This window comes from Mesoplodon mirus (genome assembly GCF_964341445.2).
Source record: "Mesoplodon mirus genome assembly, chromosome: 1".
In the NCBI taxonomy this organism is placed as follows: domain Eukaryota; kingdom Metazoa; phylum Chordata; class Mammalia; order Artiodactyla; family Ziphiidae; genus Mesoplodon; species Mesoplodon mirus.
The window spans coordinates 4,409,310-4,434,846 of NC_138976.1; the positions used below are offsets into that span (position 1 = coordinate 4,409,310).

The following is a 25,537-nucleotide window of genomic DNA, read 5'->3' on the forward strand; positions in this document are numbered from 1 at the left end:
AAATGGCTCTATTACCAGAGCTCACCTCTCAGCTTCGTCTCGGGGATCCTTGAAAGAAGATATATTCAACCGCAGCACAATGCTTAGCACGGTCTTAACAAATGCTGGGCAAACTCTCTGTATATAGGTTTGTTTTATGGAAAAGCACTGGAAATGTACTTCAGAAAATATTAACAGTTATTAGCTTTGGACAGAGGATTGTGGGTGATCTTAAGTTAAAAATTATTATTATTTTGCATTTCTGTTTTTTTCTAACTCCCCTGCAGTCGTGATTTGTGTTTTATAAAGGGGGAAATAAAAACGAGTAAAGCTTTTCTTCCCTGGGCTTTTACCCTTAACCTCAGGCTTTTACCCTGGCCTGAGATGTGCAAGGATCTCTCGGGGACTCGGGAAGACTGGCCCAGCTGGAGGTGCAGGGCCAGGGCAGGGGTGCGGGCATGGGGGGAGCCCCCTGCCCAGGCCTGTGGGGAGATGCCGACAGCTGCTCCCCAGGTGCCCATAAATGCCTCATAACTGTAAAAACGCCGACGCAGCAGGCCTGCTTATTTAGAGGGGGCAGGTGAGGGCAGGGTGTGAGGCATCTCCCATGACAGCAAAGCCATTCGGATGACGCCCGGCTCCCCAGGGCCCCTCGCCCTGCCCTGGAGCCACTGCAGGGGCGGAGGAGGGGTGTGGGCAGGAGCTGCTGGCCCCACCGGGTGGACACCCTCTTGCCTGGGCTGCCGAGGCTGCAAGACCTGGGTTCACACTCACGCTGTCCTGAGTCACCTCCTGTCCCTGCTTCTTAGCAAGCGTGACTTCAGGCAAGTTACCTCCCATCTCTGAGCCTCGACTTCCCTCTCTGTTAACTGGGTAGACAATCCCTTCCGCTGAGAGCATTCTCAGCGTGGGGCAATTTTGCCCCCACTTTGCAGTGCCCGGAGTGGGGGCTACCGGCACCTAGAGGCTCGAGGCCAGGGATGCTGCTAAACATCCTACCACACGTAGAACAACCACTGTCCACCCCACCCCGAAAGAATTATCCAGCCCCAAATGTCAGTGGCACTGAGGGTGAGAAACCTGTCCTAGGGTGAAGGTGAAGGTTAAGCGTAATCGTGCACGCACCGTGCCTGCGACAATGGCTGTTTCCATTCATGCTGTGAAAGAGGAGCTTTCTCCTCTTTACCTCTCAGAACCAGATGTCAAAACATGAGGTCTGGGACCAGGGCGCACCACTGAAAAGAGGCCGGGCTGTGACTTCGGGCTCTGCTAACCTTGTTTTCTCCTTTTCCCCACTGCCTGAAAGATGTCAGAGTTTTCCAAATGGCCACTGGCAGCTTTCCCTCCCTCCTCCGGCTGAGCTCAGGGCCTGAGCCGAGTCCTCAGGGACCTGGGCTGCCACTCTGATTTACAATGCGCTCCACCTCCCCGGCCCTTGCTTGCACAGAGACTAGTCCCAGGGAAGCTGACATAGCGCTGCTGGTCTGGCAAGAGAGGTCAGGGTGGACAGAGTGCTGTCCACTGAGGACCCCTCCTCCCAGACCCCTCAGGGCCTTCCAGGGACACGCCCAGGGTGACACCAAGGGGTATGTGTGTGTGTATGTTCAGTGGAAGCTGCTGGTGCCCAACCCAGAGCCCGTCTATGGGAACCCCCCTCCACTGCTGTGATGCCTGTTACAGCTCATAGCCGCCCATCTTCTGTACTGGGGGGGCCCCCAAATCCAACATGAAGCCAACAACGGCATGAGATTGCCCCCTTGCCTCAAGACGTGATTTATGCTCAGAGCCCCGGTGGGTGGACCAGGCTGAAGCTGGGCGTCCTCACTGGGCTTCCCTGCCCCATCCTAATTCTCTCACTCCCTTTCACATGTGTCCTGACAGCACACCCTCCACAAATCCATGCACTGAACCCCTGTCTCAAGCTCTGCTAATAAGGGACCCAGACCTAAGACTCGTGTGTGTGTGTGTGTGTGTGTGTGTGTGTGTATTTGGGGGTGAATGATCATGGTTCCTTTACATGTTAATATCATGATGATTAGGAGGAAGGCGGCCATGCTTACAAACTGCAGCCTCTGCAGCTGGTGTTTTATCTAGAGGTGGATTTTGGTCAGCCTGCCCTGTGCTCCTTTGAAGGCGGAGGCAGGTCCTGTTCTGGAAGGACGCAGCTTGACAGGCCCTGAACTCCTGGGCCTAAAGCCACTGCCGTCTGTTGTCTTCTTTGTGGGCAGTATTAGGACACAGGGGCTGTGGCTAAGCGGGGGTAACGTTTTAGTGTCTCTGCATCAGTGGACTCAGAGACCAAGATGCTGGGTGGGGAGGGCCAATACCTTAGGAATTGGTAAGTCTGCATGTAACAGAAAACCCAAAGACCAGTGTTTTAATCATATCAAGGTTTATTTTTTCTCACACATTAAGAAGTGTGGAGGTCAGCAACTAGGGCTGGCGTCCCCTGCTCTGCTAGGCCCTCAGAAAACCGATTTCCACCCTCTCGGCTCCACCATCCTGAGGGGGTGGCTCTCCCACCCATGCCACCAGAGCATGGGGAGAGGGAGGAAGAGAAATGCCGGGGACCCAAACTTGGCCAGCTGAGGCTGGGTGGGGAGTGAGGGGAGGAGAGTCTTCTACGGAGCTTTCTGGGGGCCCCGCCCATCACTCATGCTTATAGCCCACTGGCCAGAGCTGTGTCACATGGCCCCTCCCGTCCACGAGGACCCCAGGGATGTTTTCTTTTAGCCACTGAGGCCACAGGGCAGGGGCAGGGGCGGAGCTGAAAGAAGGCACTTTCTTGGGGTTAGGAGCAGAGGGAGATCTGGAGGCCAGGAGGGGTCAGTGTTTGACCCCGAGAGGCTCTAAGCATATTTTATATCCACCCGTAGCCATGTTGTAATCTCTTGTCATCCTCAACTTTTGTTAAACTCCGTCTGAGCCTTGCTTTGGGGACTTGCAGGAGGAACGCAGTTTTAAACTTCCCAGCCTGGAAAGAGCGGCTGCAGCCAGAGGGTAACTTCAGAGGGTGGGGAGCGGGGGGGGGGGGGAGGGGGGAGGGGGAGGGGTCGGCTGTAGGAGCAACAGGGGACCAGAACCTGATCCGTGGGCTGGGACTCTTCCAGGGCTGCTGGGAGGTAAGCAGGTGGGCAGGGAAATCTGGGTCTTCTTGAGGGACAGCAGGGAAATCCAACTCCCAAGGGCCAGAGAGACCCACGGGCACCCCAGAAGCACAGGGATAAGCTGATGCACCCCTTTCTTCGGAGCTCCCTTTCACAATTCCCACACTGCCCCTGGCCCCCTCGGCCATCCCCTTCCTGATGCTCTGGAGGGAAAGAGGAAGGAGACAGGAGAGGGGGGTCGGCTGCAGGTCTTTGCGTGGCCGCCTCCACCAGCCTGTGCCCACCCTGGCATGTGACCATCAGGGGGCTCTGGAAGGCGGTGGCAGGAGCAGGCACTGGGCCTGAGGCTGGGCTCCAGCAGGCCTGATAGGACCCCCCCCATCCTGATTTATAAACAGGAGCACCAGAGTCGAGCCCTGTTAGACGGCTCTGCCAGTCGCTTGCCTTTTCAGCAAGGGTATCAATGTCCACCACATGCCTTTAAATTTGAGGACAACCAAGGCAAAGTGCCAATAAGCTCTGGATTTTTTGGGGGGTGGGGGAAGGAGGGCGATAACCTCCCAAGTTTGGGGAACATTGTAGGTCTCTGCAGGGCCAGGCCTGGCCACATGGTGAGAGAGCTCCAGTGGCTGCGCCTGCCTGTCGTTCACAGAAGGGCCTGGGGAAGGGACGGCCTTGAGCGTGAAATCGCTTCTTTAAGGCTATTTTGTGGGCTCCCCTTTAACTCCCACACTTGCTGGGTAAAAAAGAACAGAAAGAAAACAGGCCCTGGAGGCAGCAGTGAGCAGATTCTTTACTGTCAGATTATACACCATCAACCACCCCCGTGGTGTCCAGCGTCCCCGCTCTTGTCCCTCCTTATAGGGGCGGTTAATACAAACAAAAATAGTTCTCTACAAAAGGAAGTTTCCAGCCCTCCCAACCCTCCTTCCTAACTCCCTTCCCCCAGACAGCGAGCTCCTTGGTCACCAGGCCTCTGGAAAGGCCTGGGGTCTGGTGGGTTGTAAGGGAAAACAAAGAATAGAAAAGAGAATCAAGTCAGCGACTAGAGTTGTAGGCAACTGGATTTTCGGGTCCGCTGGCTGATGGTGAGCCAGGGACAGGCGCAGCGGGTGTCTGCAACAGTCGTGTGTGGGTGGGTGGGGGGGAGAGGGAGGCAGGAGGCAGGACCTGGGGCTGTTGGGATGAGCAGCGCTTCTCCCACCCCCCTGGCTCACCGCCAGCAAAAAACAAAAAGAAAAACAAAAGGAAAGGGGCGGTGGGTAATATAAAAGAAAAACTAAGACCGAAATCGCGGGCCGCTGGGGCCGCGACCACACAGCATCCCCTGCTGCAGCGCCGGGGCGGGGGCAGGTGCCACTTCGCGGGGGACGGGGCGGGAGGACTCTGCTGAGTAGCACCTGGGAGCAGCTCGGGCCGCACCCTTCTGGCCGCCGGGCCTCCGACGCCGGCCCCCGGGCTCCCGGCTCTCCAGGCGCGGGGCGCAGGGCGCGGCGGGGCGCACGGACCGACCTCCCCCCACCGGCCGGGGGTCCTCCGCGGGTCTCAGCAGTCCAGGCAGGTGGCCAGCCGCAGCAGCAGCAGGCAGCCGAGCAGCGTGGCGGGGCACGGGGCGGCCCCGGGCGCGCGGTCGCAGTCCAGGCCGCCGTCGGCGGCACCGGGGTCGCAGCGGGGCTCCTCGCAGCGCACGCCGGTGTAGCCGCGCGGGCAGGCGCAGCGCTGGTTCTGCACGCAGGTGCCGCCATTCTGGCACAGCAGCTGGTCGTCGTCGCACACGTTGGCTGCAGGGCGGAGGGGCGGTTAACTCGGGTGACGGCCCGGTCCAGCCCTCCCTCCCCCCGCCCCGCGCTGGAGCTTCAGCCCCTGGGACGTGCGAACACTGGGGGCGCGGCCTGGACCAGGGGGTGTTGGAGACTCAGGGCGCACTTGGCGCGAAGCGTCCCGGAGGGGATGGTACCAAGGGCCGCGCGAGACCGGGCCCTTGCCTCCCTCCCGCCGCTGCCCGGCTCTCCCCGCCCCGGCCCCGGCACTGGCCTTGGTGCGGTTCTTCAGACGCACCTGCTCTCCCGTCCAGAGCTTAGCACGTGCTGCTCCACGTGACTGGGGCGCCCTTCCACCCTCTTCCCGTGGCTAACGACGGGTCTCCGCCAGCCCCTCACTTCCTCGGGCTGCCACCCTCCCTCCCTCCCTCCCTCCCCGCAAATCCGCCCGCCTCCAGCCAACTGCAGCCAACCCCCGGCTCCAGTTGGGCCTCCAAGCCCCTTCCCGCTACTGACTCTACACCGGCTTGCATCAGGCCCCGCCCACCACCCGGACCCTGCCTCGGGCAACACCAGGCCCCGCCCACCTACCGGGCCCCGCCCCGGAAGCGCCAGGTCCCGCCCCTGGGACCCACCCACCGACCCGGACCCCACTTGGGTGGCCTCGAGGCCCCGACCCGGGCCCCACAGCACGCGGCCCCGCGCAGGGGGGGCGGTGCGCACTCACGGTAGCAGCCCTGGCGCCAGTAGTGAGTGGGGAGGCAGTCGTCGCACTTGGGCCCCGCCGCGCCCTCGCGGCACTCGCAGAAGCCGGTCTCGTTGCACCGGTCGTGCACGGAGCCGATCTGGTTGCAGTTACACTCTGGACGGACACGCGCACGGCGAGCGATCAGGGGCGACGTGTGGGAGCCGTCCGCACCGGCCCACCCCGCCCGGCCCCGGCATCCCTCCCAGCCGGATCTCCGCACCCGCCGCTGGACGGCGGGGTGGGGACGCCTGGGGCGTCCAGATCTCGAGGGGACAGTTTTCATTTTCTCACACCCACTAAGCCCCTTCCCCTCTCTGGCCCTGGCGCTGCGTGGCCCGGACGAGCCCCTTCCCGTCCCTGGGCCTGCGTCTCCGCTTCTGTAACTGGAACGGGCGCTGATCCCTCCCGGCTCCGAAGAGCTATGACTGACAGGTGGGAGGAGCCTCAGCAGAGGCCACCGGCCATCTGGCCCGGGGCCTGGGGTGTGTGTGCGGAGCGGGCAGGGTGTAGTCGGCCTCCGAAGCTCCTCTCCAGGGCGGGTGGAGGAGCAGCCCCAGTGGCCTCCAGCTCGCCCTGCTCCGTGGGAGAAGCCGAAAGCCCCCACTCTGGGAGTCCTTGTCGCCTAGTGCCGGGCCCGGGGGTGGGGGGCGGAGGCAGACAGGCAAGGCAAAAGGAGGCGCTGGGGGAGGAGGCACGCCTCTAATCGGATCCAGAGGCTCTGCCCTGTCCCTGCTGCTGGCTGGTGTGACATGGGCGGCACAGTTCCGCTGGGATCACTTTAGAGTTGTGATGACATTATCTGAAGGCCGCTGCCATAATTCGGACTGACAGCTGCAGCTTTGCGGGCAGCCCCTCCTGTGCGCAGCCGGGGCTGGCCTGCTGGGCGGGGGATGGGCAATGGGTTCCCAAGGGCGCTGGGCATCCGAGGGCTGAGAACTGGCCTCTACTGGAGACCGTCTTCCAGACTAGTGAGTGTTGGTCGTGGGCCACATGCTCGGTCTTTTGGGACGGCCTGCCTCTGCCTGGGCCCAGGGCCCCTACAGATTTCCTTCTTTACCCCAAAAGCCAGTCCTGGAGCAGAGTTTAAAGAAAGCCGACCATCTGCCCACTGGGGGTGGAGGGCATATAAAGCGTGAGAAAAAAATTCATTTGAAGAAAAGCTTCAGTGCCCCCAAAACGGTTGAAAACCCTTGCTCTGATCCACCTCCCTGTTTTACGAACAGGGAAACGGCCCCAGAGAGGGGAAGAGAATTGCGCAGAGGCACACAGCCAGGCAAGCCCTAGAACCCGTCTTTGACTGGAACTAGCGGCTCTGAAATGCCAGTGCCTGCAGGGAGAACCGCATGGGGAGGTAGGTTATTAATAGCGCGGGTTCTGGAGGCTTCTGTCTTTAGAGTGGGCCCTGGAATTGGCATTTCCCCAGCCTCCCCCGGGGGTTCCAGTGCAGGGGCGTCCAGGCTCCGTCTAGCGCTGCTTTTCCGCCTTGCACCCTGGTCCGCACGCTCGCGTGCAGGGCCCCCGCCCCCCAGCCGAGGGCTCACCAATGCACACGCGAATAGAGCGGGTTCTGGAGGCTTCTGTCTTTAGAGTGGGCCCTGGAATTGGCATTTCCCCAGCCTCCCCCGGGGGTTCCAGTGCAGGGGCGTCCAGGCTCCGTCTAGCGCTGCTTTTCCGCCTTGCACCCTGGTCCGCACGCTCGCGTGCAGGGCCCCGCCCCCCAGCCGAGGGCTCACCAATGCACACGCGAATAGCGCGGGTTCTGGAGGCTTCTGTCTTTAGAGTGGGCCCTGGAATTGGCATTTCCCCAGCCTCCCCCGGGGGTTCCAGTGCAGGGGCGTCCAGGCTCCGTCTAGCGCTGCTTTTCCGCCTTGCACCCTGGCCCGCGCGCTCGCGTGCAGGGCCCCGCCCCCCAGCCGAGGGCTCACCAACGCACACGCGCTCGTCGTCCAGCTCCGCGGAGCCGACGCTCGCGTGCAGGGCCCCGCCCCCCAGCCGAGGGCTCACCAATGCACACGCGCTCGTCGTCCAGCTCCGCGGAGCCGTTGCGGAAGTAGCCCAGACGGCAGTGCTGGCAATGCTGGCCGCGCGTGTTGTGCTTGCAGCTGACGCAGGTCACCACGTTCAGGAAGTCGATGTAGCTGCAGCGGTTGGAGTGGCCGTAGCACTCGCAGTCTGGGCCGGCCAAACGTGAGAAACACCAAGGGTCAGAGAACAAACGGAGAGTGTGCCTTCCGGCTGCCCCCTCCCTGGTGCATTCCGGAAGACTGAGGCCAGGGCTAGGACCTGGCACAGGAAGGTGCACCGGGTCTCCGACACTTCTGTACCACGTGGGGAGAGATGGGCCTGCTAGCTTCGAGCCCGAACGAGAACCAGTGTAGGCCCAGCCCACAGATTACCACCTGGCCCCACGGGCAGGGCACCAGGGAGGGCCAGTGGGCAGCATCCGCTAAAAGCCTGGCCGGGTACCAGGGCAAAGTGCTTTCTGGAGGGAGGCCCTCGTGATGCTGGGGGTGGTTAGATATGATTCATGCAGGGAAGATGGGTCATGCGGTCAGACCGTGAGCTCAGGGAGGGCGGTGCCTGGGTGCATGGCATTCACCACGGTACCCCAGGGATTCGATGAAGGGTAGACGCATGCATGAACGCTGGAGAGGATGGAAAGGGCCAGGAGCTTCCTCCCCATGCTGCTTTGGAAGTTGGTTGGAAGGAAAACACCCACCTGCAGGACCCTTTCTTATTAGCCTGAGCTGTTCTGCAAATCTCATTGGCATCAGAGGGCCTGCTCTGGCACGACCCTGAGAGTGAGCGCTGCCTTAAGGTTTGTGCCCCGAGCGTCTCACCTTGACTCCTCCTAGCCCTGGCCCAGCTTCTGACTCTCACTGGAGGCACCTGTGACCACCTGGGGCAAGGCCCCGGGGTTTGGAGGTGGCTCCCATGACATCATCAAGGGGCGGGGTTTGGTGAGGAGGGTCACCTTCCCTGCCACAGAGGGGGGCATCCCTTGGTGTCCCCTCTAAGAGGCTCAACACCCCCTTGAACAAGAAAGGATGCCAGCTCCCCGCTGTGAGACACCATCTGTGTATCTCTAGAGGACCCAACCCCCATTCTGTGATGTGAGAAGGAGGGACGGACCAGGCGTCAGGGTCAAGGGCATGGGAGACCTTGGAGAAATGAGCCTCTGAGATGTGCCCAGGAGGAGATGGTGAGCATGCCCACACCATGGCCTCCTGGACCCGTCCCCTTCACCTTGTCCCAGCTGGGACTTGTCCCAGGAGGGACAGTGAGAAGGTGAGGCATCCTCCAGGTGTCCCAAGGAGAACTGTCAGTGACCCCTGTGTCCCAGATCTTGCTTCAGCCAAGAGGAGCCCCTGGGCCACACCTCCCAGGGAAGCCAGGACAGGCTATTCCTGGTAGCTCCTGTGCCTGCCCCGTGCTTGCCCACTGTACTTCTGACTCATACCTGCTCCCAGCTCCCTTGGGGAGGGGGGACTGGAGGCGAGAGAGGCTCCGTTTCACCTTGACCCAGCTACTCGGGGAGGGGGCATCGGTCCACGCACTGCATTGTTTTGTTTTGTTTTTTCCAGTGGCGGTGGGGGGAGAGAGGCCGGAGGAGGGGCTGATCAGCCCCGGGGCCTTCCTCTTACCTTCGAATTCTTCAATAGGCATCACTTGAGGAGATTTGGGCCTGAGCTGGAAAAGTCTGGAGGCCTTGGCAGGGGCGGGGGCAGCAGCGGAGGTGCCCGCAGCTTGGAGAGATGAGAAAGAAGCTCTTTCATCAGCTGTGGTCCAGCTGCCCAGGGTGGGCTGTCCTGGTCGAGGTAAAGCTCAGCACAGGCTCCCAAGGTGCCCTGGGCAAGCTCTGAGCAGCTTTGTCACCTGCTCAGAGACGACGCAGCACAACCAGGGGGACGCAGAACCAGGCCTGCCTTTGGTCCCTCCTTGGACACCATCTACACATCCAGCTGGATTAATCCTTCCAGAGTATTCTCGGTCTGCAACATCCCTCATATTGTGTTAAGTACTTTGCTGAAGCTGGACAATTTTCTGACTGGTTGAAAACGTTGCTTTGCACATCCTTGTACTCTTGCTCCCCCCTCTCCTCTCCAAACTCCCAGGAGCGTCAAGTCCAGCGTCTGAAGCTGGTATTCAAGATTTGGCCATCTCCCTTCCTTTCTGAAGCAAGCTCCCTGCTCCAGCCAGAGGGAGTCCTTTACCGTCCATGGACTCCCCTCTGGCAGGTGCCGTCCAGCCATGAGCACAGACTGCCCTGCCTTCCACTGCCCAGAATCCCACCCCCGTATTTGCGGGGGAGCATGCCACTGTCTCCTCGGCTTCCGCCTGGGAGGCTGTCGTGCCCCAGTGGGTCCAGGGCCGGGAAGTGGTTGCTCCAGCCTGCTCTCCATCACCGGGGAGGACGCCCTGACTCAGAGGCCGGCCAGGTTGCTGGGAACCGCAGACCCTCACCGTTGTGGGTCCGGCTCCGGAACTGCTTGCCAGCAGGGGGCGCTCAAAGCCCTGCTCACCGCTCACAGCCGGCACGGGAGGGGAACTGGAGGTGTGGGCTGGGTGGCTGTCTAAGCCAGGCATTAGGGCTTAACGTCCGGGGAACCGTGAGCCGGGACCAGGGACAGCGTCCCATCTTGGAGACTCAGGCAGGCCCTGTGTGCCTCCTGGGTGTGTCCACGGTGGCTACAAATGAGCCCGTGGGCCCCCACGTGTTTCTTCCCACTGCGGTGGGAGAATGAGGCTCTGGGCTTGGTCTCAGTGCCTTCCACGACCCCTCCCCGCATCTCGCTTGGTCAGGCCGCTGCTCCCTGCCATCCCATCGCCAAGCCTTTGCCCCAGCTGGTCCTGCCACCTGGAAGGCTACCTTGCCCCTTCATCTACTCACAGCCAACCCCCTGCAGGAAGCCCTCTCTGACTCTGAGCTCCACCTCGGCCCAGGGTGTCTCGTGAGCACGATGGTGGGAGAGAGAGGGTTACTGTTATCAGGACAGGGTCTCCACTTGCCTCGGAAGCCCTTGGGGCTTAGGGTTAGGGTTAGAGTGTAGGACTGAAAGGGGTCGGGTGTGGTGATATCACTCGGGCTAAGTAGGTGAGAGTTGGGGGTAGGGGCAGGCAGAGCTCCAAGGCCCCTCCCCTCGGCACCCTTGGGCCCCTTGCCACCCTGCGTCGCCACCCCGTGCCCCTGCTCCCTCCACTAGAGTCTCAGAAGGAGCTCCCCGCTCCCCATACCTTCTGCACTGGAGGACACCTGGGGCCAGGGGGCGCTCGCCCAGAGGGGGGCAGCGGTAGATGGCCTGATCCACTCTTAGGGGAAAGAAGAGGAGAAACCAAGTTATGCAAAGGGCTGGGGCTGGGCGTATCCCGGGGACCTACTGAGGCATCACCGCATTCAGGCCCCTTACAAGAAGCAGTACGATAAGAAGCGGCTCTGCCTACACTGGCCAAATAGAACTGGGTTCAAATCTACAGGAGAGGCAGCGTCTACACTACGGCAGCCTAGGAAGGGCACACGGACACCGGATGGAAGGGGGCCCCATGCCCGAGAATCTGCATACTTTGGGCAGTCCTTTCTTCAGCGGGACACCTGATTCTTGAATCTCCCTCCCTGTGTGGCCCCCGTTCACGCTGAAGGCTAGAGTTAGATCAAGTCCCATGTATCTGGGCCCAGACCTCTCTGCGCTAAAGTCTCTGGCTAATGGCTGTAAAGGGGGCATGTGTTCTGGCCAAGACATCAAACGTGTCCAGAGGGTCCTCTTCCCGTCCAACCCCCATCTAGGGACGGGAGCATCCTCCCTGACCCCTAGATTGGGCCCATGTTCACCAGGGACCCCAACGTGAGTCAGCCCCCAAATGCCACTGTGCCCATCTCCGAGACTAACTGGACACACAGCAGAGGACGCAGGTAGGGCTAGCAAGGCAAGGAATCGTTCTGTGCCGAATTTCAAAGGACAAACCCAGAGGGACAAGGGAGAAATCGGATTTTTTCCGCTTCTTAAAGGGATTACGCACGATGCTGGTTGGTGGGGAAAGAAAAAGAAAATCTACCAGCTAAGAAGTGTGGGAGACTTTCCAGCTGGGAGCCAAGAGCCTCTGGACATGAAATTGACATTTATGGGATATTCAATGAGAAGAGGCTGCAGGTGTCCAAATTGGCAAAAAGGGCTTAATTAGGGCCGCGATAAACCCGCCCTGAAGGCATTGTGCTTGGCAGCCTCTCTCCCACCACCCTCGGCGGCCAAGCTGGGGAGAGGGTCAGCGGTCTTGAACAGCCTTTCTGCCGGCAGCCCCTGCCCTCTGGACAGCTTGACACTGGCAGAAGGGAGAAACATCTGGGCCAGGGGTTCAAGGGCGCAGATGGACTTGGGCCACAGAGCCTGAAGCACTTCTTGGGAGGTCCCTGGAGAGAATCAGGACCTTCATGGGGGCCTGGGAGTGGAAAAGACTGGCCTCTCCAGGGACACGCTCAGGTATGCAGGAGGAACCTTCTCGCAATGACCCGTATCACTTGCCAAGGCCAGATGGAGGCCCCGTCTGTTCCTTCAGAACTGGGGAGCTGTGCAAGCCAGGTCTTAAAGGCGGCACCACCTCCCAGACCCCCGAGGCCTCGGGGCCGTGGCACTGGGTGGCTGAGTGGGCGGGAAGCGTCAGGAGTCAGTGAGCCCCGAGTTCAGGTCCTGCCTGTTACCTTGAGCAACTGCTTCTTTTTTCTTGTTTTTCAACAGCTTTATTAAGTATAATTTACATACCATAAAAATCCAGCTGCTTCTTCCTAAGCCTTCATACCCTCACCTTCGGGACTAGGAAAATAACAGCCCCATCTCATGGGGCTGTGAGCAAGGAACAGAGTACAAGCTCCTGGCCCAGGAGATGTCCGAGCTCCACTAGCTGCAGTGAGAGTCATAATTCGTGGGGTGGGGGGATGGGCATCATGGGGGCCCAGGCATAGGCTTCAGTTGCTAAAGAGGACTGATGACCCCTAAGGCTTGGGACACTCAGGTCACCAGCTGTCACACCGCAGCCGCCTTTTTCTCTTAATGCCTGCAGCCCGGCACTGGACTCAGGATGCAAAGTGGACCATGGCCTCCTGCCTGGAGGGAGGGGTACGTCCTTCCTCACCACCTGAGTCCTGGGGACCCTCACGATTCAAACCTTCTCTCGTCCAGGCTCACCGCCCTGACTCTGATGCTTTCCTTAATTCCTAGCTTTGCAGTTTGCACCCCTCGTACCACGTCAGAAGCAGCTCCAGAAACGGGGTCCGGGTTCCTCAATGTGTGTGTGTGAGCGTCTGGCCTCCCACCCAGACAGATCACCGTTTGCAGGCAGACACAGGACCTACCACGGCTATTTTTGGTCCCGTCTGCCCATCACAAGCTCAGCAAAAAAAGCGCAAGTCTCAGGCGGCTGGACCAACTTGTGTCCGGAGCCCGGATTTCCAGAGTGACGCATGTACTCCACCCCACAGAGGATTCCTGGGCCAAGAGGCCCTCCTGAAATCCTCGAATCTCCCGGCTAGCCCCCTGCCCCCGCAGATGTCTCCCGTGGAGAAGGGAAGGAGGTAGAAAGAAAAGAAGTGTGATGCGTCACCCTCTGGTCCAGTGGCGGAGCTGGGCATTTTCCACGGCATTCCCTGGCTGGGAGCGTGCTGAGCACCAACCCCCAACAGGCCGAAGCCGGAGGGTCGGGGATCCCTCCCCAGGTGACGGAGGGGTCTCTGCCCGTTGGAAATGCCACCCTTCCAAGGGTCCATGAGCCTCAGAGAGAGGAAGGGGCACCCTACCCCGCCGCTTCCTCCCTGCAGAGGGGGTGGGGCAGGGGCGGGGCACACTGCTGGGGACCAGGGACCGTGGCCACATCTTCCCGGCATCCTCTGGGAAGGATGAGTCCTTTCAGACTCCTGGCACTCGCAGTAGGCAGGAGCCAGTGGGATGCCCCAAGTGAGGCCGGGCGAGACAAGGGGGCCACCCCAGCACCCCAAGCCTTGAACACACCCCTGGCCTGGCCCTGCCCCGAAAGGCCCAGCAGCCCAGAGTCGGAAAACGCCAGCTCAGAGGCTCCCTTCCGCCTTGCTGATCTGAGGAGTCTACCTTCTTGGCTAACCCCGCACTGTCCGTTCCTGGGGGTCAGCTGCTGATGGGCATGGGGCAGAGCCGGGGCTAGGGTGGCTGGTGGGGGCGGGGCCTGGGCCGGCTCCCCTGGGCCCCCCCTGCTAGGTCACCCCGCCTTTTGGCCGGGCTGAGCAGTGCCCTGGTGGGGGTGGGCAGCAGGAAGAGGATGCAGGACTTTCATGGGAGCCCTGGATGCCCTGGCTGGGCCCAGTGACAGGTGGGTCCAGGCAGCCCGGAAGGCTCTTGGCGCCATGCTCTGGTGGCTCTGGGATCTAGCATTCTCTACTCTAAAAGCCAAGCCCCTGCCCTCCCCAGGGCTGATGTTCCCACATCATCGCACATCACAGAGAGAGGCAGGGACCCGGGCCAGAAGTGGGAAAGGGCAGGGCAGCTGGGGCTGTAGCTGGGCACCCACCTGTGGGCTGTGGGGTGCTGGGGGCCATGGGGGCCCAAGCAGTGGATGTGGAAGGGGCAGGAGTGGTGGGGTCCCCCCTCACGGCCACAGCGGCCACAGGGGCTTTGGGGAAGGGGTCTTCCCGGGACCTGCTGATGCCTGGCAAGAGATGAGAAAAGCAAGAGAGGGTGAGGGAGTTGGTGGGTGTGGAGCAACGCAGAGGGGCAACTTAAGACCCCCCTGAGTGGACCAGCGTCCCCGCCAGGTCCAGCTTCCTCTGGCCCCCTCTCCGCCCGCTGGTGTGCCACAGGGAGCAGCCCCGGGGCTGAGTGTGGCCCCAAAGAGCCCTGGCGGAGGGAGGCGGCGCCCCTGGAAGCCTTTCTGAGACTTGGGGTCTGCACTGGCTGGCTGTTTGACAGGTTCTCTCCTGCTGAATCGGAGAGCAGATGGCAATACCCACCTAGGGGGGCGGTGGCTTCAAGGATGAAGTGAGATAGTACGAGTATCCTGCTTAGCCGATGCCTGGCTCTGTGCGTGCTTGATGATGACTTCGCGATAGTTGGTCACCCCCTACCGCCCTCCCTCACCTTCCCTGTTGAGTTCTCGGGACTCCCCTGACCCTCCTTCAGATGGTCTGGCTGCTCTGGGGCCTGAGCTGACCTGGACGCGTCGGGATCCGGGCTCACTTCCCTCAGCCTCCCCGTGGGCGAGCGGCTGCAGAGGTGATAGCTGCGGGCTGCCCAGAGGGAGGCGAACCCCATGGTCAGGCTGGGGGGTGGGGTCTGCCACTGGTTGGGGAAGGTGACCCCCACTTTTGCCTGGCAGGAGAGGGAGGGACAGAGAGTGTCCCCGGGGGGCAAGGGGACCTTTCCAAAGCAGCACCAGCTGAGAAGCTAGAGGGGAGAAACTGTGAGACACGAAGGAGGGGGTGAGGAGGGGGGAAAAGCAAATGGATTAGAGGAGCGGGTGGTGAGGCCTGTGGATCCAGGGGGACAGGAAAGCCCTGTCTTTCCTCTCCTGCTCTTCCCAGGACATGCAAAGAGGCTCATGCACTGAGGGCCCCAGTCGCCTTCCCAGGGTGGTGGTGACCCAGGTGTGTACTTACTGCCAACGGCAGAGCCTGCGGCGGCACCTGCGGAAAGAGAAGGGTCACAGCAGAGTAAGGGGCCCGGCCACCTCCTCCCTGCAGAGGAGGGGGTGGCAGGGCTGGGGAAAGGAAATCAGGGGGCCTGGGCACCTCACCGTGCAGGGATTGGGTCAGATCATCCATTCCATCCTCACTGGCGCCCTGAGAGGGAGGGGCCCCTATTAGCCCATTTTGAAGATGGAGAAACTGAGTCTGAGAGCTGTGACTTACCCTGACTTACCAGTCAGGGGACCTGCTGATAAGCACCCTTCTCGTTTGATTTTAGACTCTCGGGTCCTCCAGTGCAGGACAAGGAGGCAGATGGCCGTTCTCTCAGGAGTGATGGGATTTCAGAGGACATGAGGGTCCCCAGCCACGGGGACAGACTGGTTTACTGGAAGCTCTGATGGAAGTTACCACCAGAGGGAAACCGTGGTGCATGCTCCCACCTGAGGAAATGCAGGGACGGCTGAACGAATGATTGGAAGATGATCGCAGCGCCTGCCACGTGTTGAGAGCTGTCCCCACCTGGGCCATTCAGTCCTCACAACCACCTCACAGGGGGTGTTATTAGGGTCCTGATTCTACAGCTGAGAAAACAGGGCTCGGGCGGAGAAATGGCTTGTCCAAGGCCACACAGCTGTGAGTGGCAGAGGCCTGACTCGACCCGGGCCTTTCTGTCTGTGCCCTGGGGATGAGAGGGGCCCAAGGCCACAGTTTGACCTGGGACTTTGGGTACCAGGGCGGGAATCGTCAGTCTCAGAAGGAAGGAGCCGGGGCCACAGCTTCCCCTCCAGGCGGTCCTGACAAAGGACGGAGCGTGAGGACACCCCTCCGTGCCCCGGGAGCCCTGGGGTGGATGCTGAGGTGTGGGCAGGGGGACGTGTGGTGTGAAGACCTCCCCTGGTGACCCTGGCGGCGGGACAGTGAGGGAGGCCTGGGAGGATGCACCTGGGGCCACAGTGCATGACCTGCAGGTAAGGGTCTTAGTCTGTGGGTGCCAGGGGACCCTGGGGGATCCTTCCAGGAGGAGAACAGGGTCCAGAGAGGAAGCGGGGAGGTGGGGAGGCCAGCAGGACAGATGAAGGGATGAGCCTGCGAGCCAGAGGGAGGTGACAGCAATTAAGAAAATTGTTCAAGAACCGGTTCTGGCAACAAAGAGGTGGGCTGGGCACGCGGCAAGGGGTGGGCTGGGCACGCAGCGGGGCTGGGTGGGGGGGCCGGGCGGGGCTGGGCTGTCGCCCAGAGCGCTCCCCGTGCCTTTGCAGGCCAGCAGGTGCCGTGACTCTGGGAGGTCACCCTGCAAAGGCTTCTTGAGCGGGGCCCACACAGGCACAAGATGCCTGTCACAGCCTTGTTGCGAGGCTTCTGGCTTTGTCAGCCTAAAGTTGCATAAATCTTTCACCGGTTGGTCACGGGGGTGCCGATGGAGGGGCTCCTGGGAGCGTGCCCAGGAGGGGCGAGCTGAGCGGTGCCGGCAGCCCAGCCTGGCTTTGGAGCTGGGTCCAGTGGGGGCATCTAACTTGCTGCTAAACTAGGAGGGCCCTGAGGGTCACTGGGGCTCTGTTTGTTCATCTGGACAGTGGGATAATAATGAAAATAGCTCCCGAGGGGTTACTGTGAGGGTTGAGAAGCTGAGTATGGAATGTGCCCAGTGCAGCCTCCTTGTCAAAGCACTTGACCAGCGTCGGTAAATCACGGGGGCGGGGGCAGCCGGGGAGTCCCACTCTGGGGCCAGCCCAGGCTCCCTTGTCCGTGGCAGCTGGGGGCTCCCTGGGACTCTTGATTTCCTGGAGATACCCAGGGACTATGCTGGGGGCCAATGATGGGGGCCCCCAAAGGGTGTTCATAGTGCAGGCGTGTGTGGGCGCCCCCCGAGGATGACCTCTGGCACAGGAAGGCTGAGCCGGGAGAGGAGAGGACCATGCAGAGGGCACGGGCCGGGGCCTCGGAGGACCCCTCTGTAAAATGGGATAATAGGAGACCCGCTTCCTGGGGCCACCCTAAGGGTTGAGGGAGTGGGGACCCCACAGCACTTGGCTATGCAAATGCCCCATAAACACTGGTTATGAGGGGTGGCGCTGCTCTTCACGGTTAGCCCGGAGTGAGGGGTCCCCACGCCCTCCTCCCCGACCGGCTCTGGGCCTTCTCTCCTGCCCTGGGGGCGAGGAGGGGAAGAGGTCGGGGAAGGGTGCTGAGGAGGCTCATCTCAGGTGTCCAGCAGGGTGCAGGCGTGCTGGAGGTTCTTGACGACAAAGCCCGGCGCCTAGGAGCTCGGTAACAAGGGGTGTGCCTGTGTGTGCACATGTGTGTGCGAGCGTGTGTGTCCATGTGTGCATGCGTGTGCGTGATGAGATCCACAGCTCCTGAGGTTGAAGGCTGGGGGGAGACCTGGCCTCGCTGGTCCGAGGGGGCAGTGTGCTGCGGGGGGGCGGGGGGGCCGGGTGCAGCGTACGCACACGCATTGGGAGAGCCGTGGGGCAGGGGCAGGTAGGAGCCAGCCCGCCAGGACCGTGTGCGGAAGCTCCTCTTGCATTTGCCGCAGTCAGGGCCTGTGGTGTTGTGCTCACACTCGCACTGCAGGCTGCCCTCGCGCACGGAGCACAGGTTGGCGTGCAGGTTGCACTTGCACCTGGGGGGACACGGAGGGGGCAAGGCGTCAGTGAGCCTGGGGGCGGGCTGTTCCACATCTCTGGAGGGGCTTGGAGGGTGGCCTGGAAGGGACCCTTGTGGCCACCTGTCCAAACTGCCACGACTCTCCTTCGGGACAAATACTCAAAATTCACCATTTTGAGTCCTTCCCCAGCATGAGGTGCCCCTGGCTCCTACCTCTCCGGGGAGGGGGCGGTGATGAGATGCCCTTGTCCCAGGTGCTGAATTTTTAGTAACGCAGCTTCTGGCCACCTTTGCGCTCAACCACGGGGGGTTGACAGGTAGCAAGAGTTACCTGTCCCTGTTGCGGAGACGTGGACCTGGCCCCAGGCTGCACCTCCGCTCTCAGCCGCGGCCCACACCCACGCCCTTGAGGGCAGAAAGAAACCCCAGCTCCCCAAACCCTGTCAATTCATCCACACATGTATTATTCATTCATTCATTCAAATATTTATAGGCAACTCATCATTCTGAAACCAGTAAATAAAGGGAAAGAATCAAGCATTTGTCTCGCCTGTCCTATAAAAAGGGTACCTCCAGGTAACCAATAGTTGATGAGGGGATGTTTCTTTTTATAGAAGCATTCCGGCTGATAATTGAAGAAGGAAGGACAGAGTTTGAAAGTCACCGTGTAGCATCCCCTACCGAATGGATAGCTATAGGCACAGAGCATCAATAGAGAGAGACAACCAAAGAAAAAGTCTCGTCAAGACAAATTGAACTTGAGTCTGATCAACACTCTGGATCCAGCTACAAATTTATAGGAGATACAGAGGACAGAGAAACATACTAAACACCCCCAGGGGGACGCAATCAGCAAAACCCAGAAGTGATGATATAGTTTATAGGACAGATGAATTGCAAGGGGCAAAACTTGAAATGGAGGGAGGAGGGACCCAGATCAAGAGAAGCCTCAAAGGCAAAGCAATCAAGTGCAGAGAGTGGATCTCATCTGGATCTTGGTCAGACAACCTCTAAACTCAGATAAACAATGTATATTCGTGAGACAGCTGGAAATTTGAACACTGACTACATCTGGTGATATTAAATTAATGTTTATTAAATGCAATGATGGTACTGCGGTTACATCTTTAAAAGTCCTTGGCTTTAGGGACACACACAAGTATTTACAGATGAAAGTATCTGATGTCTGGGATCTGCTTCAGAATAACACAGAAAGGGAAAACATGGGCAGAGATACAGACGAATCAAGAAAGGCTATGAGTTCATTGCTGACGTTGGGTGACAGGTATATGGCAGTTCATTATAGTAGATTCTATGTTTGTATGCATGTTGGAAATCCTCCACAATAAAAAATTAGAGAGAGAGAGTGCACTATATCCTCATATGGGAAGATTTCCAAGATATATTGTCAATATTTGTAAAAAGCAAATTGCAGAATAATGTGTTTGGTAGGATTTTCTTTTTATTAAAATACACAAAGAAAAATATTTATAGGGCCCCTGTTATGTGCCAGGCTCTGAGCTGGGAATGGTGAGTATAATGGTCGACAATACAGATGGGATCCCTACTCTGATGGAGGATAGGGTCCAGCGGGGAGACAATGAAAAGATCAGTGATTGGGGTAGGGATGGGGAGGATGGATAGGCGGAGCCCAGGGGATTTTTAGGGCACTAAAGTGATTCTGTATGACACCGTCATGGTGGACACACGACATTACACATTTGTCAAAACCCATAGAAGCAGCAAGATAGAGCCCTAATGTCAACTGTGGGCTTGAGTTGACAATACTGTATCAATGTTGGTTCATCAACTATAACAAATGTATCACACTAATGCAAGATGTTAATAACAGGTGGAATTGGGTGGGGAACCTGGGTATCAGGAACTCTTTGCATGATCTGCTCAATTTTCTGTAAACCTAAAACCTAAAATTTAATACAGACTTAATTTTAAAATAATAATCATGCAAATCTTTCATTAATGTCAATTGTTATAGGTGGCCACGTGTTCTACCAAGGAGAGGGGATCATGGGTGGGTCTTAACTTAGTCTGGGGGCAGCAGGATAGGCTTCCAGGAAGAACAATTTAAATCTGAGACCTGAAGGAACATCAAGAGTTACTCAGGCAAGGCGGGGAGAACCTTCTGGAAGGAGACAAGAGCATTGGGGAAGACCCTAGGGCCGAGAAGAGCTCAACCTGGAAGGTGTAAGATGAGGTAAGGGGGAGGAGGAGGCCAGACCGTGATTCGGAGGCTGGATTGTGTTCTGGAAGCCATTGGAAGGTTGGAGGTGTCCTGCTCTGGCTCCTATTTTATATACCACCGTGGTCGCTCCATGGAGGATGCTTTGTCAGGGGGACCAGAGCCAGGGTATGGAGAGCGGGGAGGAAGCTGTGCCCGGCTGGCAACAGAGGACAGGGGCGTGGACTAGGGTGGAGGCGCCTACGTCCCACCAGTGACGGCTGGCGTGTGCTACATTTCCCCTCGCTGGATCTCATCATCTCAAAGATTGTTCCCCGAATGCTAAACCAGCATTTCTTCTCCAGCTTGTCATTTCCCCCTTCTCTTCATACCCCACCTTCCACTGAGCGACGCTCCTCCCGGACAGAGCGTCTCCCCTTAGCCTCTGCTTATCCACACGATGAATATTTAACTCCCTGCATCTTCCCACTTCATAAATCAGTCCTGCCTCCCCTCCTGCCCTCTTGGACTCCATCTGACTGGAGCACTGCTGTGAGGCCGGCCTTCCAGGGCAAGGATCCCAAATGGGGAAAACTAGTTGCCAGGTTCCTAGCAGCCCTCCAGCTTGGAGTTAACCTGCTGCCTGCTGGCTTCAGAAGGGCCGGGGCTGCCTTCCTTCTCATAGCTTCTCTCTGCCCTCATATCATCTTGAGGAATGGTTACGGGAAATTGGGCACATCCAAGCCATTAAATATTATGTTGTCGAAGGCTACTTCAAGCCTTGGGGAATGTTCCAAATAGAAATGAAAAGACCATACTCAGCAAGTGTTTACTGTGTGCCAATGGGTATCTCATCCGACCCTTGAATGACCACAAACGCTGGTACTTCATTTTACAGATGAGGAAATGGAGGCTCAGAGAGGTTAAGTATCTTGCCCAGAGTCACAGGGCTGTCCAGAACTGTGGCTGAAACCGGAACACAGAGATATCCAACTACGGAGTCCAAGAGGCTAACATGGGTTAGAATATGGATTGTAAAAATGTAAGATACCAAACTGTAGGTATTATAGTGTTACGGACTGAATTGTGTCCCCCCTCAAATCCATATGTTGAAGCCCTAACGCCCCAGTGCAACTGTATTTGGAGAGAGACCCCTTAGAGAGGTAATTAAAGTTCAAGGAGGTCAGAAGGGTGGGGCCCTAATCCCCTAGGGTTGGTGCCCTTACAAGAGGAGGAAGCGACCCCGGAGCTCTCTCTCCACCATGTGAGGACACAATGAGAAATTGGCCATCTGCAAGCCAGAAAGAGGGGTCTCACCAGAAACCAACCCTGGTAGCATCTTGATCTTGGACTTCTAACTTCCAAAATTGTGAGAAAATAAAGAAATGTCTGTTGTTAAAGCCCCCCAGTCCGTGGCACTCCATTATGGCAGCCCAAGCAGACTAGTGTATGCAGCTTCTGATTATGTTTAAGTACATATATCCATACCCGAAACACCAGTAGACAATACATCTAGGTACTCCTGTACTTGTCCTGAGGGAGGGGTGGGATTATAAATGATTATAGTTATTATTTCTATTTCCTTCTTTGTCACTTTGCACGTTTCCTACATTCTCTCTAGTGAGCAGGTGTTACTTATTATAAGTAGATAACAAATGGTTTTTGAAAACTGGAAGTCAGGCCAGGCGGGGAAGGAGGCTGGTTCTTGAGCTCACACAGGCCTTTCCTCTCAGGAGGAGAAGCAGGTCCGTCAGGGTCCTGTTTGGGAAACCATCACTCCATGTTACACACCACGCACCGTTCGTGACTCTCAAGTCCCAGGTTCAAGGATGTTTTTTGAACTCTCTGGAATAGAATTCTGATGTAGAGTGAAGGCCCTGTCCAAGGGAATTAGCCAGTGCTAAAGTCTGTGCTATTTTTTTTTTTTTTTTTTTTTTTTGCTGTACGCGGGCCTCTCACTGCTGTGTCCTCTCCCATTGCGGAGCACAGGCTCCGGACGCGCAGGCTCAGTGGCCATGGCTCACGGGCCCAGCCGCTCCACTGCATGTGGGATCTTCCCAGACCGGGGCACGAACCCATGTCCCCTGCATCGGCAGGCAGACTCTCAACCACTGCGCCACCAGGGAAGCCCAAGTCTGTGCTATTTTAACTCCATCTTCCCTGGACACTTAGCCCTGTCAAGGTTTTACCACAGCACGGAGCTGAAATAAACAGAGCATGAGAAAGCCTGTTCACTCTTTCCCTGGAGTTCCAATCTATTACCACATATGTACTGTGGGCCTACTATGTGCTCAGCTCTGGGAAAGGCACAGAGAGGGATGGGCAGGCACCCGCTGGCACTGGGGACCCTTCTTCCTGGGAACACTAGGCCCCAAGCATGGTCCATGGCAAAGAAAGGTTCTGTGTTTAAACCTTATTGGTCAACACATATGATGCTCTCCTAACGTCCTCACATCTTGCTCCCTGACGGCCACCCTCCACCCAGGGTCCCAGTGCACATTGGCATATTAAAGGCTCTGACAAGTCCTGCAGGAAAGAAACCTGCTGACTTTGTCTAACAAAAGTTTGCAAAACAAACTTTCTGGTGTTTGACCTCAGAAGGTTTTAATTTTTTTCATCTGAATTCCTCTTTAACATACCACTGAGCTAGCTGGAGAGGAACACCCCAGCTGGGTGGAACCAGGAATGTACCCCATGCCTCTGGCCCGAGGATCAGATATTTTCAGATATCAGCTACAGAAAACAAAGACTGCCATCTCAACTTAGGGTGTTAACACTGACCTTGGCTTGTTAAAAATTTGTAAAAGGGCAGCTGAATCTGAGGAGCATGTTATAAAGATGATAGTACGGAGTCACAGAACGTGAGAGCTCGACGGGTGTGGCGGGGGCTCGGGGTTCAGCCGGGGAGAAGCCTGCCCAAGGTCGTGCAGGTTAAAGGTTACTCTGGATCCAAATCCAGACATCCTTCCCTGACCCTGGCTCTGCCCCACCCCATGCGGGCCAGCCCCTCCCACCATCTTCATCTCCCAGAGGGTGTCTTGGCTTCCCTGCCCTCCCTGGTTGAGCCCTGGAATGAGCACTGTGCCTCCTCTATCGGGGAGATAAGAAGTTCCCTGCTGGGCAGGGCTGCCAGGAGGAGCCCACACAGTGTGGGGGAAGCCTCGCCAGGGCTGGCACAGAAACAGAACCCAGTCAATGGAACTGCTTCTCAGACTTCCTGACTTTTGCAGGGAGTGCATTGCAGGGAGTGATGCTCTGTGTGTGTGTGTGCACGCGCGCGCGTGCATGCATGGGGCTTCACCTTTCTGGCTCTCTCTTTGTGTCCCTCTATGTCTCTCCATGTCTCTGTGTCTCTTCCCATCTCTGTCCAGCATGTGTTCTGATCCTGCTTTCCTCTAGACCTCTGCACAATGCAGTTCCCTCCGCTTGGATCGAGCTGCCAGGCTCCGCCCCTTTCTCTTAAAGCTAACACCTAGTGGGCGTGTCAGGTTCAAGGCCAAATGTCACTTCTGCAGGGAGGACCTCCCATCAGCCCCTGCTATACCTTCCCTCGTCCCAATGCTCATTGTAATAAGCATCATCTCCCAAAGTGGAGCATACGACATGACGGGGAGATGCGGGCTAGAACTATAAAAGAGTTTAATCCATTTTGTTTATTTTTGATTACACAGTAGTTTTTTTTTAAGTGACAAACTCACCAAGCCTGGGAATCTCAAAAATATTATTTGGCCAAAGGTCAAAGTTTAAAAGCATATTATTTGAAGAAATTATTAAGTAAATAAATAAATCATGTGCAATATCCTTATGCAAAAGACTGACATTAGAACTCATCCTCACGCCATAAACTAAAGTAAACTCAAAATGGATCAAAAATCTATATGTAAGAGCTACAACTAGATAACTCTGAAAAGGAAACACAGGGGTAAATCTTCATGACTTTGGATTAAGCAGTGATTTCTTACACATGACACCAAAAGTACAAGTAACGGAAGAAAAAATAGGTACATTGGACTTCATCAAAACTAAATACTTTTGTGTTTCAGAGGACGCCATCAGGAAAGCGAACAGATAACGCACAGACTGGGAGAAAAATCTTATCTCTGGTAAGAGACTTATATCTAAGAATATATAATGAACGCTTACATCTCAATAATAAAAAGACAACTCAATTTCTCAAGTGAGGAAAGGATTTGAATAGGTATTTTTTCCAAGAAGATACACAAATGGCCAACAAGCACATGCTCACATCACTAACCATCACAGAAATGCAAGCAAATTACAAGGGTTACCACCTCACATCCTTAGAATGGCTAGCGTCAAAACCACAGATAACAACAAGAAAATGATTGTGAGAATCTGGAGAAAATGGAAGCCACGTACACTGCCGGTGGGGATGTAAAGTATTGTGAGTGACTTTGGAAAACTTTTCTCAAAAGTGAAACTGACTCACCATGTGACCCAGCAATTCCCCTCCTAAGTATATACCCAAGAGAAACGAAAACACATCTGCACAAAACCATGTACATGAATGTTCACTGCAGTGTTATTCATAATAGTCACAAGGTAGAAACAACTCATATGTCCATCAACAGAAAAACCAAGTGTGGTGTATATACACCATGGAATATTGTTCACCCATGAAAAGGAGCAAAGCACGACACCTGCTACAGCGTGGGTGAACCTGGAAGACACCATGCTACACGAAGGAGCCAGACACAAAAGGCCACATATTGTATGATTCCACTTATATGAAATGTCCAGAACAGACAGAAAGTAGACACGTGGTTGCCGGGGCTGGGGAGAGGGGAGAATGGGAGTGACCGCTAGATGGTACAGGGTTTCCTTTTGGGGAAACGAAAATGCTCTAAAGTTGACTATAGGGATGGTTGCACAACTCTGTGAATATACCAAAAGCCACTGAATTGTACACTTTAAATGGATATGTTATGGTATGTAAATTACGTTTCAGTAAAGCTGTCGCTAAACAAACAAATGAATAACTAATTGGAATATATGGGAAATAGTGAAGTCGTTACCTGAGTGACTAAAGCCTGGGAACCAGGGTTTTATTGCAATCTCTCTCCTGCAAAACTTCAAAGGTTTGTTTTACTATTTGTATCAACCTAGCACGTTGCACCTTAAAGAAAGTCTTGCTGGGTGAACATAGCTGATATAAAGCACCATTCTGAGAACTCCTCATGGTTAAACACCTCAGCCTTTACCAACCATCCTATGAATGACATTCTATTATTATCTGCATTATGCAGACGGGGAAACTGCGGCCTGGAGCGGTGAAGTGAGCTGCCTGAGGCCCCCCAGCTGGTAAGGGGCAGACCCACGACTTGAATCCGGGCAGCCTGACGCCACACTGAATGTCCACATGCCGTGGTGGCCCAGTGTGGCGGGCACTGGGGTCCTGGGATCAGCGGGCAGGGCTTCGACCCGCTCCCAGTGCACATGCTGGGTGGCCCTGCACAAATTCTTCACTAATCTGAGTCCTAGTTTTCTCACCTAGAG

The 25,537-nt window shown here is 57.0% G+C and overlaps 1 protein-coding gene across 4 annotated transcripts in view; it reads right to left on the reverse strand.

The window, feature by feature from the left end:
- Positions 1–3,327: 3,327 nt before the first annotated feature.
- Positions 3,328–25,537, reverse strand: part of NTNG2 (netrin G2) — a 69,635-nt gene continuing 47,425 nt past the window's right edge. For 2 of the 4 annotated variants that reach the window (XM_082611911.1, XM_082611912.1), the window contains exons 4-9: positions 17,685–17,857; positions 15,205–15,231; positions 14,121–14,258; positions 7,599–7,766; positions 5,574–5,708; positions 3,328–4,867 (exon numbers count right to left, since the gene is read on the reverse strand). In XM_082611911.1, the coding sequence (XP_082468037.1) occupies positions 4,632–4,867; positions 5,574–5,708; positions 7,599–7,766; positions 14,121–14,258; positions 15,205–15,231; positions 17,685–17,857 (877 nt within the window). In that variant the 3' untranslated portion in view covers positions 3,328–4,631. Of the gene's footprint in view, positions 4,868–5,573; positions 5,709–7,598; positions 7,767–9,238; positions 9,341–10,829; positions 10,905–14,120; positions 14,259–15,204; positions 15,232–17,684; positions 17,858–25,537 lie in introns of all 4 variants that reach the window. The other 2 variants (XM_082611914.1, XM_082611913.1) reach the window with 2 other exon arrangements.